We start from the raw sequence: 18,938 nt of genomic DNA, 5'->3' as shown, positions 1-18,938 counted from the left end.
TTCTTCATCAGTGTCCAAGATTTTTGAAAAAGGCTGCCACTATGCCAAAGCAATAGATACCTTCTGCAACAACCTATTTTATATCCAGATGAATATGATTATATATAAAATTTTCAAAGGTAACACTCAGCAAATGACTTGAAATATTCGTTCAAGGTAAGAACAATTTTCTGCTTGAACAGAAACCTTATCACCTCCTGAAACTACCCTTGGATGCAACAGTTCCACAGCTCCTCATGCATGGAAGAAGTATGTAAATCTCTGCACATCTGGACAACACTAAGTCATTAATAGAAAAGAACAAAATTGTTGTTGGCTAACTTTGTGGCTTTTTTCAAGCATGTGAAAAACTCTGGGAGTCTGGGAATAAACTGGCAACTTCTCAAGTCCCAGAGTAGGACAGATAGAAGTATCATGAATTACTTTGCTCGTTACCCAGTGCTACATCACCGCATAGCACACCAGCTGTGACACAGTGAAACTCTGTTTAGAAAGACACGTACTTCATAACTGCGTATCTGGAGAGGAGACTGCTCATTGAGGAGTTTTTCCTCCTTTCCCACTCAAACTGGGAAGCTGAGGGGCTGACGTCAGCTCTACAGTTAGCCGTCAGTTTCTCTGCACGCTCAGAAAGGGAGGGGGGAAATGATGGCAGCTACAGCTGCTCGATGACAGTGATTCTGGCAGCAGTTTTCCTAATAGCCAAAACCCAACAGCACAGGAGGTGGGCAGCTGATTGTCATATGAAAAATACAGCCCAAAACAGAAAAGACCCAATGGGACAAGAGATCTGAGGAAAAGGTAGAGAAAGCTAATATACTGGAGCAACACAATTTCTTGCTGCTTACAAATACATCCTTTCACTTGTGATAAAAAGTTCAGGTTTAGGCACGACCAGGTCTGTTCTGCAAGCACAGCCATGCATTCAGAGCTTGTTAGGAAACATGCTTATCCAGCTGTCATCTTTACACGGAGTAAAGTGTGCAGCTGCTCTTTAAAAGCCTGCTTTCACATCAAGGAATGGTGAAAGCAAAGACAGTAGCTCTAAGCAAATCATTTCTTTTAAAGCATACAGAGACCTGAAAAACAGGAGGACTGTTATAATCAAGTTTGTATATATTGTATCGTCTCTTATTGACTAGGAGAGTCTAGGGGGTTTATTGGAAATAAAATACTAACCAAGAAAGTTACCAGTTACTTGATTTCCGCCCTTATTAAAAAAAAAAAGAACAAAAAAAACCAAAAAACCAAACACCTTCACGATCAATATCACCTTCATGCAAAGTGCTGATCTTCCAAGTCAAGAGGCAGAGCACACTGTGTGTGAACACAGAGAACAAGAGTATAATCTCCATTATACTCTGTGCTGGCCCATGGTGCAGACAAAAATCAAGATAGAGAAGTGGAGGGTACTCTTTCACATTGGTTAGCAGAAAGTTCTACACAAGGAAAACAGCCATTATGGGACTTCTGGTTCATGAGCCTCCTGACCCTGGCAGGGAAAAAAGGGAAAAGAATGCCCCAGTCCTACTCCAAACAGTGTTCTGCTTTCAGATTTTGGACTTGGACTTTCTTCATCTCCCCACACCATTTTGCCCTCCCCCTCCTCAGCAACCATTTGTCTCTTGCTCGTATCACCACACACAGTTTCTTTTCCCATCACAAGGATGACAGAAACCTGTCAAAAGTTTCCATTCCCATCTCAAGCTACACTGCATTTGACATTAGTTTCAAATAATGGAGGAAGAAGTATGGAGCTGACTTATTCCTCTTCAAACTTCACTCCCAAGAAGCGTGGGCACCCAACAAGGTCCTCTTGCAGCCGTCCAGAACAGCAGCACTCCTTGAAAGTGTTTAAGGAAGAGACCCAAAGCACCTTCTCTCTATATAGTCTCATTACTTACTAAAAAAATAAATATTACTTACTACAAGGTTCAACTACCAGTGTTCGTGCCTTTTCATGAGGAATTCACAGGAAATTGTTTAAAAGTGGAAGCCTAAGAAAAGTCAGGTACAGCTGAGGTACTGAGAACGATGACCAAATCATGGTAACAAAGCAACCAAGGAATCAAAGTCAGAATTTATTTAATAACTACTGATACAGAACTGATGATGCACAGTAACAGTATTTACCTTCAAGCAGCTTGTCGTCTTTCCCCTTTAACCATTACTTCAGGAGTATCCAGTTTATTCACAACATACTGCAATGCCTAGACAAAGCAATTAATTTATTTAACCCCATAAGCAAGCTTTCTTGAAAAATGCTTATTCTGTTCATGAACAGCATGCAGTTTCACTTTTGCATGCTTCCACCGAAAGAGGCCATCCTATCTTTATCCTCCACTCCCACTGCCAGTTATATATTCCTGCCATTTTCCCAGCACTAGTACCTGTGTGGCTAACCAAGGTCAATCACAGCTGAATACCAACCAAAAAAACCCTGAAAGAAGGTTTTCAGCTGGAACAGATTTTAGGCATCCTCATCTTTTCCTAGCTCTTAGTTTAATAGCAACCTCCAGCATTAAATACGAATAATCTTCCCTTCCCTAGACACACTCTCACATCATCTCTCTCTCATCAGCTGGGTATTTCGATTTGGCTGGACTTGAGAGCAGCAATGCTGATCAAGCCATTGGACAACCTGAACCAGAAGGCAACAGAACCAGAAACTTTACCTTTATGATTTCTCCTCCTCACTCTCTAGTCGTCCCCGTCCCCCCCCACCTCCCCAACATTTCCACTGGATTAGTCAGCCTTTTTGCATGTAATTCATGAACTATATGGCTGTGTTAACAAAGATAGCAATGTTAGGAGTTAGCTCTGCAAGGCTGGTCTCCATGCTAATTATGCTGTTCCTCCTACAAAATCTCTTAAAAGCCTAACAAGAACTTTTAGCTAAATCCAGATCAAATAATTCATTACCTAAACTGTTTAAAGGTGCAACTATACACAGATGCACGCTACAGTATCTGATACATCTTTGAAATGCATATTAAAGCGTTATCATTTGCAAATAAACCTCACATGGATTTTTCAGATGTCAGAAAGCTCAGGTACAGACCAGGGAGAAAGGGAAGTGTATCGGTACCATACCACGTCTGCTAGCCATGTTTCAACAGCAGTCCCAAAGAGGTTATAACGAGTTGAACAAAGACTTGTTTGCTTTATAGATGCCAGGAGCCACACACAGAAAATTGCTCACTTCTGAAACAAGTTACTCTCAGTTCAGTTTCTCCAGAGGTCAAGATAATTATGTCCTGGTGTATTATTGCATTAACCAGCACTACCTGGTAGAGGCAACACGCCAGTCCTCAGCTGCTTTGAAATGGGGCTCAGTGATAACCGTACGAGAGAACAACAGGTTTTAGTTCGCTCTGTAGCGGGTGTTTCTCCAAGCTGTCTGAGGAGTGACTATAGCCACCTAAGCTGTTCCAGATTCACGTTCTGTACACAGTCACTCCTTTGTCCTCCTAACCCCACCACGTACACCAGACCCAAGGGGGACCAACAGAAAGCCCTGCAAGGGGAGCTCTGCCTTCCATCATCCACTCTGCTAAAAGCGAGAGACATCCATACATACACCCAGCAACAGCTGAGGAAAGCCTTTACTGTATTCAGTCTTCCTTGCGGGTGGCTGAAACGGAAGCATACAGGTTTCTCTTCAGTTTTGCTACACCTGGTATTCCCTCAAAGAGGGTAATACTGTAGCTACACCTCCTACGCTGCCCTGCCAGCCAAGCAGCAATGGCAGACCAGGAAAACAGAGATACCAGCATTTTTCCCCCCCGAGGAGACTGACAACAGAAACGTCAGATCAAGCGAGGCTGCCCACTACCTCAGAAAAGCCAGTTTCTCTTTCTGCTTTTCCCCCCTAACACAAAGCTGCACTTGAAGAATTAAAGGTAATGAATATTTTCAACATATGGATTTTTATGACCAAAAACCTCAAAAGGAAAAAAGTCAGAAAGTCTCTCTGCAGAAAATTAATCCTGGAATTAACATGATTCATTTGAAAACTTCCCAAGTGTTGTCTTGTAAGAATTATTATACACGAACACCTGTAAGGAGCCAGCTATTAATAGTACCAATGAAACTGTCGTACAAAAACAAAGAAGTGCTACTTGTGGCACTATGATTAAGGCTGTGTCAGCAGTTTGATTTTCATGACTTTAACACCCAGCTGTAAAAACGGCCTTCAGTAGAAGCAAGCATATTGCACCTGTATCCATAGGGAACACAGTTTCTGTTTTCACTGGGTAAAATGCAAGGGTCAACTGTATTTTAATACATAATCTCCAAATAGTACGATCCAGAATTTGCAAGTCAGTTTTCGATATAATCATTGCCAAACAGGACTACATCTTAGAAAACAGTGTGGTAAATACTGCAAGACAGAAACTTGATAGAGCGCAACAAACTGAGAAGCATGTGATTTTCTAATTTGGCATACGATCTTCCAAGAATTAGAGGTATACCAAAGGAACTGTGTGCCAATACACAGTTCACAGCTATAGATCTCTGTAACTTGGGTACCATTTGCTTAAACAGAGAACAGCATTAACAGATTTGTGTTTCAGAAGGCATCACTTGAGATTCTTCAAGCCAGGAAATCTATAAACGAATAATAAGCAGTGAGTGATTAGCCCTGTGCATGCACAAAATTAAAAGCCCCACTTTAGCTGACACAGGACCCACATCTGTCCCAAACAAGCATGAAAAATGCAGCATTTCAATCAAAGTCATGTTAGGGATATACTACTGAAGAGGTCCTGCAATAAAAGAGCATCATCTTTTAACTAAAAGGCAGAGTCAAACCATAAACAGAATGCAAACAGAATGCAACCAGAATCCAAAAGAACTTCCCAGTGTGTTTTGATGAATCATGCATACTGCAGGGGTTCTGGATTTTATTCTATTTAGGTCTTAAGCTTAAACATGACAAATATTACAGACTAGCTTAGAGGGCTAGCACCTTTCACTGCCTCAGTGTAGAAAAGCTGTAATGTCTCTTAGCTATAATATTTAGTAAGATAATTTAATTAAACACCAAATTCTAATAATCTGATTCCCCCTCACACTAATATATAAATACAGCTATGTTTCTTCCACATACATAATACTAAAGGCAGTACAGTAGTACTATAAAGATAGAAACAAGAGTAGTTTTTCCTCATGGCCTTTCCTGTATCTTTTCCCCTTACCCCACATTAAAACAAAGCCTCCATATTAAGATAATCAAAGGAACATGTGGAACTGGAAAGACTTAAAGACAATGCACCTGACAAATTATGTAGATTTATAAATCCTCCTGTTCTCCATCTTTCCCTCAGTCCCAAACATGCCAGAGGGAAAGCTGAACACACACACAAAATGTTAAAAGGAAAAACCCCTATCGGAACTGCTAAGAGTAATCTTTTAAGTCTTATTGAGGTGTGTGTGGGGGGGTTGTGTTTTGGTTGGGTTTTTTGTTGTTTTTAAGACATATTTGAATTGATAACTAGCCAATACCATTCCCATAAGTTAAAATTATTTCTTGGTGAAAGCAATTAAAACAATCAAAACCAACCTACTGAAAGTCAAGAACTGGTCAGCATCAAACTGGTGACATTATTTCACTCAGCATATTGAATTGCTCACAAGATTTCAGACCTTCATTAGGAATGTGGGCTTGTACTTCCTTCAAAAGAATCTCTCTCTAATTGATTTCTGGCCACGCTTTCCCTTTTCCTACCATCCAGGGCTATAAACTGGCCCCATCCTGTCCTTCAACACACACAGGCCATACAGTAGGTGCCAACATTTGTAAGTAATTATAGGGAGGTTTTACAAGGGGAACACGGACAGTCGTTAGCTTACACCAAAAATGCCACAGTCTCCGTGAACCAATAGACAAAAATACCTGAACTCTCCAGAGAGTTTTGGAAGCAAAACCATTACATTTTTGGCTGGAAGCATGGTTTAACATCAAAGTCACAGTACACACATGACAGAGCAACGTAAGACACATCATTGAGGCCAAGCAAGGTGGAAATCAAACACGCCAGTCAGTCCCTCAAACAAGAAGAGTATAGAGTCGGGGATGGAGAGGACAGCAGTGGCAATGTAGCTGCAGAGGTGTGCGGAGGGTGCTCGGGGGTAGGTAGTGATTTGGGAGCACCGTTCGTCTCCAGAGCAACTCCAAAGCAGCAGTCTCACAGCAGTGGTACCTGTAAAAGCACTCGGTCCCCATTTCTTTAATTGCATATACGCACATTTACTGCACAATGTTCTTCTTACGAGAAAAAACAACACAAGTAATCAAATTCTGTCATCTTTGCTTATCCTAGAGAGCGCTTCAGATAAAATAAATGCTACCTCATTCCAACATGAAGTGCTACTCAGGACAACACAAGCATTAGCCCCATCGGGCAGCCACCCTAAGAACCCTTCACAGTCAACAGAGCAGATACGCATATAACCAATACAATTCACAGCCCCAGTTTTCTTATCCCAAGGTAGGCACCTGCATTTGCTCAAACAAGCCTGGGCTCTCAATCAGGTAGAGGGTTCTCACCCACCAGAACACCTGCCTGGACAACTCGCTCAGGTGTAGAAACAGTTAAGCAAGAAGGTTCCCTCCCAAAATGACAGAATCCATCACCAGTAACACAGGCTCATACAAAGGAAATGAGACGGCTTCAATTATTTAGTGAAAGTTCACCATCACATTTTGAAGTCACACCAAGTAATTCCAAGACAAACTGAACCTACTTAACCAGTGTCAGGAATAAGCTGTATGTCCACCACTGCAAGTACTAGTTACAACATTAATTGATGGCAAAGTTGTACGTTTCAAATGCATGTGCACACTCTAATTTCCTGCTTTACACACCTTCATGTTAACTAAAAGTAACTTAAACCATCATTTTACAGTTCATTCAATTTATCAAAACCAAAACCACAGCATCACAGCTTAGGGCATTTTAGTAGTCTTAAGGTTCTATTTGTTTTCGATTTGCCAAGTCTGTGTTATACTCCCTTTAACTGACCAAGACAACAGATAGATGCGAGGTCCTGGGATATGATTAAAACTGACAGTTTGTGACAGGGCTGAACTGCACTGTAAAAGGCATTAGTTACTTCCCGATTTTAAGAAAGTCCAATCTGTCATACTGTTTAAACAAGAAAAGCAACAGACAATGTAACGATTTGAAATTCTACCTATACTTCACAAAGCAAAAAAAAAACAAACCACAGCATAATAATGCATTTCCACAAAGTTGTTTTTTATAACATGACTAAATAGTGATCCAACATAACTGCAAGAGTATGAAAGCACAAAGATATTACCAACAGAAATGCAGCAAGTGTCATTTTGGAGACAGAGTAAGTATTAAGACTCCTATTTCATTCTTGAGTAACAAAGAACTCTCAAAATAGCAAAAAAAGCCTCTTATTTTAAAATGCAGAAAAAGGACTGAAACAGTTGCACTACATATTCAACTATAAAAGGCTTCAATAAGAACATAGGAACATTTAATGCATATCAGGTGACCTGCGGAATTTTAAGAAATCAAATACATGAAGCAAAACCACACATTGCACGATCGGTCTCAGATCAGCTGCAAGTATGACTATTTTCCTAAAATGGACTGGCAAGGACATAAACTGAAGTTTAACTCTTAGTCTTTAGGACTTCCTTGCCTTCACATTTTAAAGAACAATTCTGCAACTTTATTTCACCTTCAAAAATCATGTATGCTACTGAGCCTGCAGACTTACAGCCACAGAGCCCCCACTGCTGTTCGAAGGCCAGCCAGATTCTGAAACAGCTTCCAGCATCCCTGCAAACATTGATTGGAAAAAAACCCCAACAACTCGTAAGGAAAGAGGCTGTGAAGTTCTGCTGGTACAGACCAGGCTTAGGTTTCAGCAGAGCAACACATGACCACTAATGGCCAAATCAGCACCAACAAAGCAGCTTCTGGGGTCTGTCTTCTTAAGCGTTCTCATGGAACACAGATACCTCACAAAGCCACCCACAAGACGGCAGAATATAATATTTTGCATGTACGTCTGAAGAGCTCTGTATCCCTTGTATACTGTACATCTCATAGGATTTTAATAGTATTTCAATTTCAGAGGCAAACAGCATGCTAAATTTTGGCAGGAATATGTTGACAGACTACTACTGTGTAATCATGTGAAAAGTTACACTGACACCAAAACCACAATTATTTAGTTGTAGGAAATCCAGAAAGCAGAGCCAGAAATTTCAGCATTTCAAAAACAAACCTGCTCCACAGTTAACATTTTGCTTTTAGAGAGCGATATCAGTGGTAAAGGCAGCACCAACCAGCAGCTAAAGATAGAGTGGCTGTTCCTTATCTTTCTAAAGGAGAAATCACAATCAAGAGGAAGCTACCGTTATCACTAATGAAGCCAGCCTTTGCTAATGCACCAAAAAAGATCCTGCATGCATAAAACAAATATTAGGAAAAAAGCAAACAAAATAAGCACACCTCATGACAGCATGCCTGCAATTTGACAAGTAGCAGCCTAAACAATCAGATGTTTCCCAATTCCAGAATAGCACCAACAGAAGTGTACAGGTCAGGACTACAACAGCAGTCAGATGGGACTGCACCATAGCAAACTAAAAGCATAAAAATCAGAAAGAGGGTGTGTATAGGAGCAGTCAGGAGTATTCCCTGCCAGACTTCAGGTTTTATTTCTTTCTAGACATATATACCATTCTACACACCTTGGGAAAGGCTTATTTCCATTCCTAAAATGGTAAATATGTTCAAGCTACTTCTGGCATGGGTTCAGACATTACAGGATACAATTAAGAGAGTTGTCTACCCTTTTCAAGTCGCTACATGTTTTCTGATTTTGGGGTGGCAGGGAGGGTTGGGTGGTTTAAGGCTTCCATTGCAGTATGGTGACATGCTACCTCAAAGTGCCTATGAATACCTAAGAACAGTTACAGCAGACCTGACAGTGTATCTATTACCACATGCTTCAGCACTGTCCTGGAAGGTGGAGCTTTAGAGATTTTTATGTGATATACATAACACATTCAAAGAACATCAACTCCTCAGGAACCTGGAAGAGGAAAAAAAGCCAAGAGGCACATATTTAATAGCAATGCAGGTGTCAGGTATGCAGCAGAGACAAGGTATCTTCTCATTACAGCAAAAGCACCCAACTAGACATTCAACATGGCAAGTTTTTTCCTTCTGCATTAGATTTCACCGCAGGCTGTAGGAACTCTCCCTTGAGAAGAGTTTCCAAGCACCAATAAATGGGTCAAATGACAGCTAAAGCAAAGCCCTGAAGAAACCTTTCATAAAATTTGACTTTATCTTACTATATTTAATAGTTAGTCAGGTTTTTCCAGAGCAAGTATATTCCCATTATTTCAAAGGTGTTCAAGCACAGCAAATGCAGCACAAGCTAGTTATCTACTTGGAAGCTCTTTGCAAAAAGCCAAGATCTGTGGCATGCTATACCCAAGGCAAGTACATTTTTGTGGCCAATATACCCATTGGATTACTGCACTTAGCTGAGCATCACTACAAAGGTGTTGTGATATTGTCAACTTTTAACTGACCAATTTGACTGCATGATGCAAGCTGTACTATTATTCAGTGCTCATTATTCAGTAACTCATTATAGAGTTGTCTCAGTACAGTATCAAATGCTTCTTAATGGTACTTACCACTGAACTCACTGCAACCAGATCATAAAGTCAATGGACAAGTCTTTAGACTCAATTTGCTTACTATCAGATGACATTGAGTTACAAAGCAAAATTCATGTTTCCCATTTAAAAAAAAAAAAAAGAGAGACTTTAACAAGAAATACTCCTGAAGAAGGAAGCCTGCCTTAGGTATACCACTTTGTGTGTATTTGTAAATAAAGAAAAGTTGTTGCAACATTTACATTGCATATGAGGAAGTTCAGCTGCTTAATGACACATGTAAAAAGCACAGGTTACAACAGATAAGCTAGTTTACACAAACTTGTTTGGCAGGCTTTACAAAAGCTTAATTATGGATTGAGATTGTGAAGTCTGTGCACACCCTAGAAATGGAACAAGCTATAGGGGCCTTCCAGTAATAGTTAGAGGAGACTGGAGAGAATTCCACTCTTACCTCATGTCCTATAGCTTTGCTTAATTGAAAGTTTAGAACATAGCTGCATCCCCCAGTTCATATACATATGACCCAAAGGAATTCCTTAGCTGAGGTCCTGAAAAAACAATCCGTGAATTCATATGAAAGAAACAGGAGGTGACAAAAATATTAAGAAAAAAATCTTTTATTTTGCTCATTTGGCTAAAAAGCAATCAAAGTAGCAAGAAGAGATTCAGAGCAAGAAAGAGCACACACCTGTGAGAGGAAGTCAGACATCTACCACACTGCTGACTTGCTCTTGTGTCATTGTTCACCTAGTGTTTCAAGGAAACCATGCTTTCCAAAATAAGCCTGAGTTGTGCTGCAACAGTGGAGAAGCAGAACTGACAAGTCTGTAAGAACAGATACTTAATCAGGACTCTACTCCACCCAAAAGTCTGAGGAAGCTGGGATAAAGCTGCTAGAAATTGTCAAGAAAGAGAAAGTACTTCCTGCCTCCCAGACTAAATGAAAGCATAGTTAAGTGCAAAGAAACTCAGTCTCAGTACTCCTCAAGTAAGGGGTGGGCAATAGGAAGCTGAATACCCATATCACAACTACACTGAAAAACCTTTTATTCAGTTTTCTTGTATTACAGGGATCAGAGCGGTAACCTTTGATGTGTTCTTCACACAGGCCATCAGCAGGTTTAAGTACTCCATTTTCCTTGTCCTTCTGCATAGCTACCTATTTTCTAAGAAACTGACTCCCTTGTGCAGAAACTCAACAGCCAAAAGGATCTGAAAGAGACAGAGGAGAAAAGACCAAAACTTAGTGGGGGAGTACAAAGCCACAGGAAAAAGGTTTTCACAGGAGTTCTCTCTTCAGTTTGGATTGGCTGTAGGTACATAAAGAAGATGCTTCAACTCTTTAAAAATTTAGGAAATAGAAATACAGGTTTTGTCTACACTGACAGTCACCAATCTTCATTAAACTAAAAAAAACCCACAAACCAAAAAACCCAAGACTAAGCAAGTAGCATGCTGCTGGCAACAGAATATTCTGCTCTCCTTGTCAGTCTGGGCAGAAGTGGCAATAGCTCCCTATGACTATCCACAGCATCAGAATCTTTCATGAGAAGAGTTGCTTGGAGGAAGTCAGCTTCCCAAACCCAAACTGGGTACCATGCTTCTATCTGTTTCATATCTTAGCACCATTAACATGAACTTTATAATTTTATTTTTCCTGGAACATTTTCAGTATATTATCTACTTTCACAGCAGGTACACATCACAGTATACAGTACCTTATAATTCACTTGCTGTTCACAATGTTTTTTTATCCACATCCTGTACATATCCTGTTCAAACAGCAAGGAATCACATTGCCTGCACTGGTCCTTGAGTTAATACCTGCTGGCTGAGCCAGGCTACCAGAACTTCCCTCTCCAGTAAGCAACTAGAGAATAGACTTCACTGGCAGTCACAAACACTGAGTAAAGCTGTGCAAAGATGGAAAGAAAAAAGGAAGTTAATACATCAAGACACACATGAACTCATTCTCTATCAGCCATACATTTTACAATGAATATCTTCTAGCTCACACACCACTACTAACTGCACTATTCTGAAGGGCAATGGAATACAGCTGGGCTCCTCTGGGCAGGCACAGAGAACAACCAATGTCCTGGACTCCCAGTTCTTGGTGAAGACAAAAGCCCCACCAGTCTGCACATATTGTTGCAGAGTATGAAACACAGATGAAAGAGTAAAAGCATTGGGCCACATACTTACAGATTCCTTTGGTCAAAGGTCAATGCATTATCTGAATTAGACTATGTGGTAACCTTCCTCCCTTCAAAGGGGGAGACAAGACAATCAAAATTCAGGCATCTTTCTAAAAATAGGACCTCCGTTTTCAGATATTATAGTCTCCCACTTCAGTATTTGTTATACTACTTTTCAATAAAATACCTTTTTCTCAAGAGTTTTGGACAAAACTTCTTATTTATACCCTGTAAAGGGAAAGACCTGGAATTATATTTTAGGCAAGCTTGGGTTTCATGCCACAGCCATTACTCATTTGCTGCAGAGTTTTCAACAAGCCGCTTATGCCATCTTGTCACAAATTGCAGATGTTCAACTTCTGATACTGTGGAGGACTCAGAGTCATACAAGTTTGCGCTGGAAGGGACCTCTGTGGATCACCCAGTCCAGGATCCCTGCTCAAGCCAGGGCCAACTAGAGCTGGCTGCTCAGGGCCATGTCCAGTTCAGTTTTGAATACCTCCAGGGACAGACACTCCACAACTTCGCTGGGCAGCCTGTTCCAGTGCTTGACCACCCTCATCAATTAAAAACAACCCCCAAAAAAACCCAAATACCACACACCTCCTCAAGTTTAAATGAAATTTCTTTTATTTCAGTTTCTGTCCAAATTAGTGTTCCTACATCTCTGCATCCTCAAACTAAGATAAGGATGTTCAACACATCTGAAATTCTCACTCAAGACAACTCTTGATTACTCAGAGACAGCAACTGAAATAGCATACCTGCTTTCAGGCAAGACAATATTTGTTTAAATGAAAAGGCAGCAATACTAATATTTAGCTTTAGCCAGATGCCAAGACAATATTTGTTTTAATGAAAAGGCAGCAATACTAATATTTAGCTTTAGCTAGTTTCAGCAAAAACTATCCTCCTATTTCTATGCAGAAAAGCAATCCTTTGGATTTTATCCTTCACCTGGCAAACTCATGTCCTCTCTCTGGTACAATAGGCTATACTGTTTCTCTATATCTGCCTTCCAGGTATACACACATCCGCCAGTGACAAAGATTCCTACCTCACCACTTGATCACAATACTTACAAAAAATAAAAAGCTTTTCTAAAAAGTTGTTTAACTGTTTCCTTTACAATTCTTCTCCAATAGCCAAAGTTTTTAGCCACAGAGTATCAGAGTTTTACAGCCACACTCCATACCAGCTATTACTTTTTTTTTTTAAATGCCAAGCAATGAGTCACATTCTTTTATTACTGTTAGTTTGCCCCACAGAGTCTGTCTTGCTTGGTTTCATTCTCAACAGCCAGATTAAAAAAAAAAAAAAAGAAAAACCCAAAACAGTTTAACCTCAACTGACAACAGCAAATCTTGCTTTCTCAGTATCTTTCCCCCCACCCCCTACCTCGATATAATTAGCCTCTCAAACTCTGAACTGTAACACCTGCATAAAACTTGCAGTACACATGCATAGGCTTTTGGTGCATTACAGAAATAGTAAAGGCTGTAAGCAACTCATTGAACTTCTGATACCAGAAAGACAGAGGCAGACCCCATATTCTACCTACGTCAACCAACTAAAGAGAATGTTCTTGCATTTCTGCATGCACACTTGTCAGTCATATTTACACTATCTTAGGCTTTGGTTGAAACTTCTGAGGCTGCTACCTTATGTTTTGCCAAATGGAAGTTGAATTTGGCAAAACTGCAGGCAAGGAAGCAGAAGCTGGGGCTAGTACTGCTACCGTAAGAGCTCTCACAGGGCAGAAACACAACTGCTTTCTTCATCTATGATTTGCAATAGCCTCTGGCCACATGCTGACACTCAAGTTCTAGTGCATTGCTTCATTCAAAACTGAGCTTTATAAGTGTTTGTTGAGTGATCTTGGTCTACAAACTCTTACCTTACTGTCTCTCCAAGTAAAGCACGACAGCACCAGACACAAGATAGACATTATTCATGCTCATAATCCAGTGACTGAGGGGGAAAAGTAGAAACATCAACATATAACCTCGTAGTTACTCAGCCAGAGTATTTCTTGGTATTTCTCCAAGAAGTCAAATATCTAAATGCTCTTACAAGCACCAACGTACAGAAAGACAATCACACTGATTGCAGTGCAATCAGACTTTCCAGAAAGGTATTTAAATGCAACTTTAATAGACATTTAGTCACAGTCCCTAGAAAACAATTCTGCCAAACAAGTACTGCTTTAGCAGATCCCCCAAATAAGAAACAAGACACATCTGCATATCTAGAACTAAATGTGTTAGTTATACTGGTATTTGATTCAAAACTCCCATTTTTACAGAGTAATTCTTCAAGGTATCAAAGTTTGAAGAGTCCAGCACATCTATTTTGCATTGTGAAAACACTCTTCTAATAAGTCACATTCTAGTTTTGTAAAAAAGTATTTTCATTTTAATACACACAACAGGCTTGTTTCATTTGAAATGCTCTTCCTTAAATGAAGAAAAAAGTGCTATGCATTACTCACAAGTAGCCTACCAGCAAACCAATACCTACGTGACACTTCAGAAATGTTTTTTCCATCCAACCACAGCAACTGCCTCGCTCTGGAAGTCATTTTAGCAAAACAGTGAAGTGTGGTTCATCCCGCTGCTGTGGTGTGAGAAAGGAGATAAGGGAAATCTCAATACTGCAAAAGGAGCATACAACACCACCGGCTATGTGCTTAGAGCCTCTTATCAGTAATGCAAGTGGTAGAATGATACCGATTTCACCCTAACCCCATGGGTAAATGCAGAATTTGCAGAGGTTCATTTATCTGCTTTGATTTCATAGAGACTAAGGTCCAGTCCTTGCACCCAGAATGCCGTTTTGAGTCCTGACCATACAATTACAAAAATTGTTTTCCTTTGTGGTTTCACTATGCATATTGCAAACTCCTGTTATTTGGCCAAAGGTCACAAAATCACCTTCCTATCGGTAACACATACACCCTTGCAGAGACCTGTCCTTTGAACACCTTTTATCTAGAAGAGGAGCAAGCCACGTGAGCTGGTTTTGTTAAGTGGTGTAGTAAGCTGGCACACAGCACAAGCCTCCAGTCACTCACTATACAGTAGAGCTTGTGTAGACAGCCCATCCTATTCTGGAATCCTGTAAAGTCTTACGAATCCCGTTAGAAGTCCATGAGTCGGAAGTTACAGCTGTGCCATATCTCCATGGTTAAAAGTTAAAAGCTGCATCATCTGTCAATTGCCCTGTTGTCAAATTACAGCCCTACCGGAGCTCAACTCTTTGTCCATCATAGCAGAAAAAAAATCCCATCTTTTGTCAGTGGAAAAGATGGACAATCCAGATGTTCACAGCTACACAGAAGTTCTGAAAAATAAAATGAGTTGTCTGATTTCAACACTATGATTAAGCACACTTGCTGTAGCATCATCTCAACTCAGGAAGGGCTGCTACAGTTCAAGCAGCACCTTGCTTGGCCCAAGAGTACTCTAAAGACAAAAGCACAACTCCACATTTGCCTAAAATTGTCATAGCCCAGTTAGCTCAATACTTATCTCCCAACTACCTTTGTTCCAGGAACCAGGCACTACAGGGCCTTAGTTCAGCAAATGTTCTCAGAGTACACTGGCCACATACAAACAAAAGCAGGTTCCTTATAGAATGCAACTGTGTCAACTCACTTTTAAAGGAAATTTGCTGTAGCAGAAGGCCACAGTTTAAATAAGGGGAGTTTACCATCTGATTCTGTTCTATAACTTCCTCAGTCTGAAGGGATCCAAGCCTTTATCTCTCACCTTGAAAGAGCACCAGTTCCAAGGAACAATGTGAAACACACCAACACTCTTTAGCCCAGTAATTAAAGTAACTATCTGGGAAAGACAAAGCCTGAGGTCTAGCTTCCACTCCAGCATATGTGTACATTTTACACATGGTAATTAAGTTTAAAAACAGACGGCACTGGGACTTTCTCCCAGGAGGCGAGGCATGCAAGTCTGCCTATTCTCAGGTAAGAAACAGAATCCGGGTGTCCCATTTCTGGGTGAGGCCTCTCCACATACAATGAAAGCTATTACGTAAAAAAAAGAAAGGGAGTGAAAGAGAGGTAAGGAACTAGTACTATGGTGACTTTCTTTAAAGTTCATCTAAGAAAAAAGGGATGAGGATTCCTAACAGCAGATCTCAAAATGATGGAGGACGACAGGATCCCAAAAGAGGCCACCCTCAAAGTAAAAATTCCATCCTAAGCCAAGAGTTGATAGCCTTGTCACTAAAGCACTCAGCCTCACTGGCTAACTTTCAAGTTTCCCAGGCCTTTACAAGCTCTGGTTCTCCACACGTTCCAATGCTAAATAATAGGCCTGACAAAAGTTAAATTAAGATAGAAGAGCTGCTTTGAAAATAGAGAAAAGACAACAGAGCACACAGTACTGAAAGAATTAGGGCATTGTAGCTACAGGCCTCTAACTTACTATCTTTGATGAAGCAAACGTACTTCTGTCAACAAACTGGAAGACTGTTCACACAGCACCAAAGTAGTCCTTGGGAAAGCTCTGACTGTGCTTTTGCTAAAAATAAACATCAAGCAAAAGTGTTAGTACACAGAGATTATTAGTTTTTCCTCTTCTCGGACACACTTATATATGTCCTTGTCAGACAGCCACTTGGAGGTGTTTCCTTAGCGTACTGTTATCAGACAGCTGCTAACCCATGGGAAGAGCACGCACCAAGAAGCGTTATAAGAACACACGAGAACAGACATAATGAGGTAAAACATGAACAGCAGGTGAATATTCAAAGTATAGTGCAGGTTCTCTTAGATAATAGATGAAAGCTGCTACAATACTACATTGTCTCTGGATTTACTCCCTCACAAAGGGTCAGGTGGCTGCTCTATTATAAAATAAAAAAGCACTGACTAACATTGTCTCAGAGTGAAAGAGCAACATGTTTGTTTTGACTTTTCCACAATGCTCATGGCCTCCTAAACAATCCACACCAGCACCTCACAAGTGGATCTGCAAGCATACCATGACAAGTCACAGTTGAAGGGGAAGTTCTTCCACGTATGCAGCTGTTGCTGATTAAATGCAAGCCATAAAGGAAAAAAGCTGTTCTACTGGGATTCCAAGATGAGCATTAATGCTTACTATATAACATTACCTACTTAACAGGTTATACCAATCACAGAAGATACAGCCTCAGAGCAGAAGTCATTCAGCACATTCCAAGCGATAAGTAATGTGCAAGCAGCACAGTTTTTTCCAGGCAGTGGGCAACACATACATTGCAAATTAAGGTGTTCCTCAAATATGACTAAGCATGTCCAGAACAGCTTTCACTTAGTACCCACTTGCCAGCAAAGACACAACAACGCAGACCTCTGTGTGGACAAACAATCCAACCCAAATATCCAAGCTGCCTGTTGGGACTGTAGCAGCAAAAGCTACAAACTGCATATATCAACATTCCTGCAGGTCTCACCAGGTTAAAACTCACCACTGGCACATCTTTTTTTTTTTTTTTTCTTTTTTTTTTTCTCCACAGTGCAGAAGTCGCTCCAAGGGAAACTGTGTTTTTTCTTTCCATGTCCCCTTTCTCCTGCACCTTCTGCTCAAAGCACCAGGACTCTGAGAGCATCATTATCCCTACGAGTAATACAGCCAAAAAGATTGGACGCTGCAATGAACGCACATGGATACAAAACAAGCGGCCTAGGGAGATGCTTTTGTCATCCATTCAGGTCTGGGTATAAAGCAGGTACTGACTGTAAGTGCACGGCTGCCCAGTACGTCAAAGGGACAGGTGACAAAGAGCCCCCCCCCCCCCGAGTAATAAGCCTGCTCAGATCAAACTTGACTGCAGGCTGCCCGACACCTGCACCGGTACCACTGCGCTGCTACCTTCACCACTTCAGACCACCAGGATGAAGAGTCCCAACACTGGCTCCTGGTACTGTCTTTCCTCCGTGCGGCTCTTTCCTCACTGTTGCTCACTTCACACCTCAGCACAGGTTTAGCCGATTTCTTAAAATTCCAGGTAAAGGTTACTATAAGACAGTCCAAAGCCGAGACATAAAGGTGATGCCCCCTGCCCCCCCCCCCCCCCCAATACACACCTGGTGAAAACCACTTCAAAGCCCCAGGCAAACAAGCCCTAGCCACAGGTGGGTGAGGCCAGAGCAGCCTCCTACCTCCGGGCGGTCTGTCCGTCCCTGACCCGGCCGGGGCTGTCCGAGGGAGCCGCAGAGCTGGCGGCACGATCGGTGAGGGGCACGGGGCCAGCCGCCCCCTCACAGGCGGCTTTAGGGGCTGGGAACGGAGCCGGGGGGACGCGCCCCCGGCGGCCCGGGAGGAAAGGAGGGATGGACGGACGGAGGGACGAGGGGAGGGTGGCCGCTTGCCTGCGAAGGCGAACGCGGCCGGCAGCCCCACGCCAAGCCCTCCGTCGCGGCGGCGGGGAAAGCCCGGGAAGGAGGGGAGCCCCCACCGTTACCTGCCCGGTGATGCCGGTGATGAGAGCCACCTTCCTGCCGTTCACCTCCTCGCCGTCGTCTCCCGGTGCCGCGGCGCAGGCACACGCCTCCGCCGCCGGCTGTGCCGCCATCCTCCCGGCGACGACGACGACGACGGGCGCGGCCCAGGTGCGGAGATAACCCGGGGCGGAGGCGCGGCCGCCGGCAACGGGCTCACGGCGCTGGGGGCGGGCACGGAGAGGAGGACGCTGTGCCGCCCCGAGCGCGGCTCGCACATGGGCTGCCGCCACCCGCGGGCTACCGCCGCTGCTCCGGCCGCCGCTGCCGCATTTCCGCGCTCGCCGCCCGCCGGCGACTCCCGCCCCGCCCCGCCCCGCGGCGGCCGCAGGTGCAGCCCCGCCGCCGCCGGCCCGGCCTCCGCGCAGGCGCACTGCACCCGCCGGGCGGCTCAAGCTCGCGCTCCGCTCCAGCCACGCCTCCCCGCGCCTCGCCCCGCCCCGCCTCTGCCCCGCGGCCAATCAGAAGCCCCGACGCTTCCTTAAAGGGACGGGAGGCGCGGCGCGCCGCGTCCGAAAACGGGCGCGGTGATTGGTTGAGAGCGGGC

General features: G+C 42.6%; 1 protein-coding gene and 1 long non-coding RNA gene across 2 annotated transcripts in view; both read right to left on the bottom strand.

Moving 5' to 3' along the window:
* The window catches only part of GMDS (GDP-mannose 4,6-dehydratase), a 428,755-nt gene extending 410,052 nt beyond the window's left edge, over window positions 1-18,703 (bottom strand). Inside the window, exon 1 of the mRNA XM_049823990.1 lies at window positions 18,355-18,703. Within this exon, the coding sequence (XP_049679947.1) occupies window positions 18,355-18,465 (111 nt within the window). The 5' untranslated portion in view covers window positions 18,466-18,703. The remainder of the gene's footprint in view (window positions 1-18,354) is intronic.
* LOC126048691 (uncharacterized) lies at window positions 10,367-17,920 on the bottom strand. The gene is made up of 7 exons (XR_007508948.1): window positions 17,359-17,920; window positions 16,332-16,427; window positions 14,960-15,228; window positions 14,407-14,502; window positions 13,784-13,857; window positions 11,407-11,601; window positions 10,367-10,900 (listed from the first exon to the last, which is right to left on the bottom strand). It is a non-coding gene; the product is annotated as an uncharacterized LOC126048691 (long non-coding RNA).
* Window positions 18,704-18,938: the final 235 nt, after the last annotated feature.

This window comes from Accipiter gentilis, chromosome 20 (genome assembly GCF_929443795.1).
Source record: "Accipiter gentilis chromosome 20, bAccGen1.1, whole genome shotgun sequence".
Lineage (NCBI taxonomy): Eukaryota > Metazoa > Chordata > Aves > Accipitriformes > Accipitridae > Astur > Astur gentilis.
Note: the sequence above shows the minus strand (reverse complement) of the source record. Positions and strands in the feature narration are given on the sequence as shown.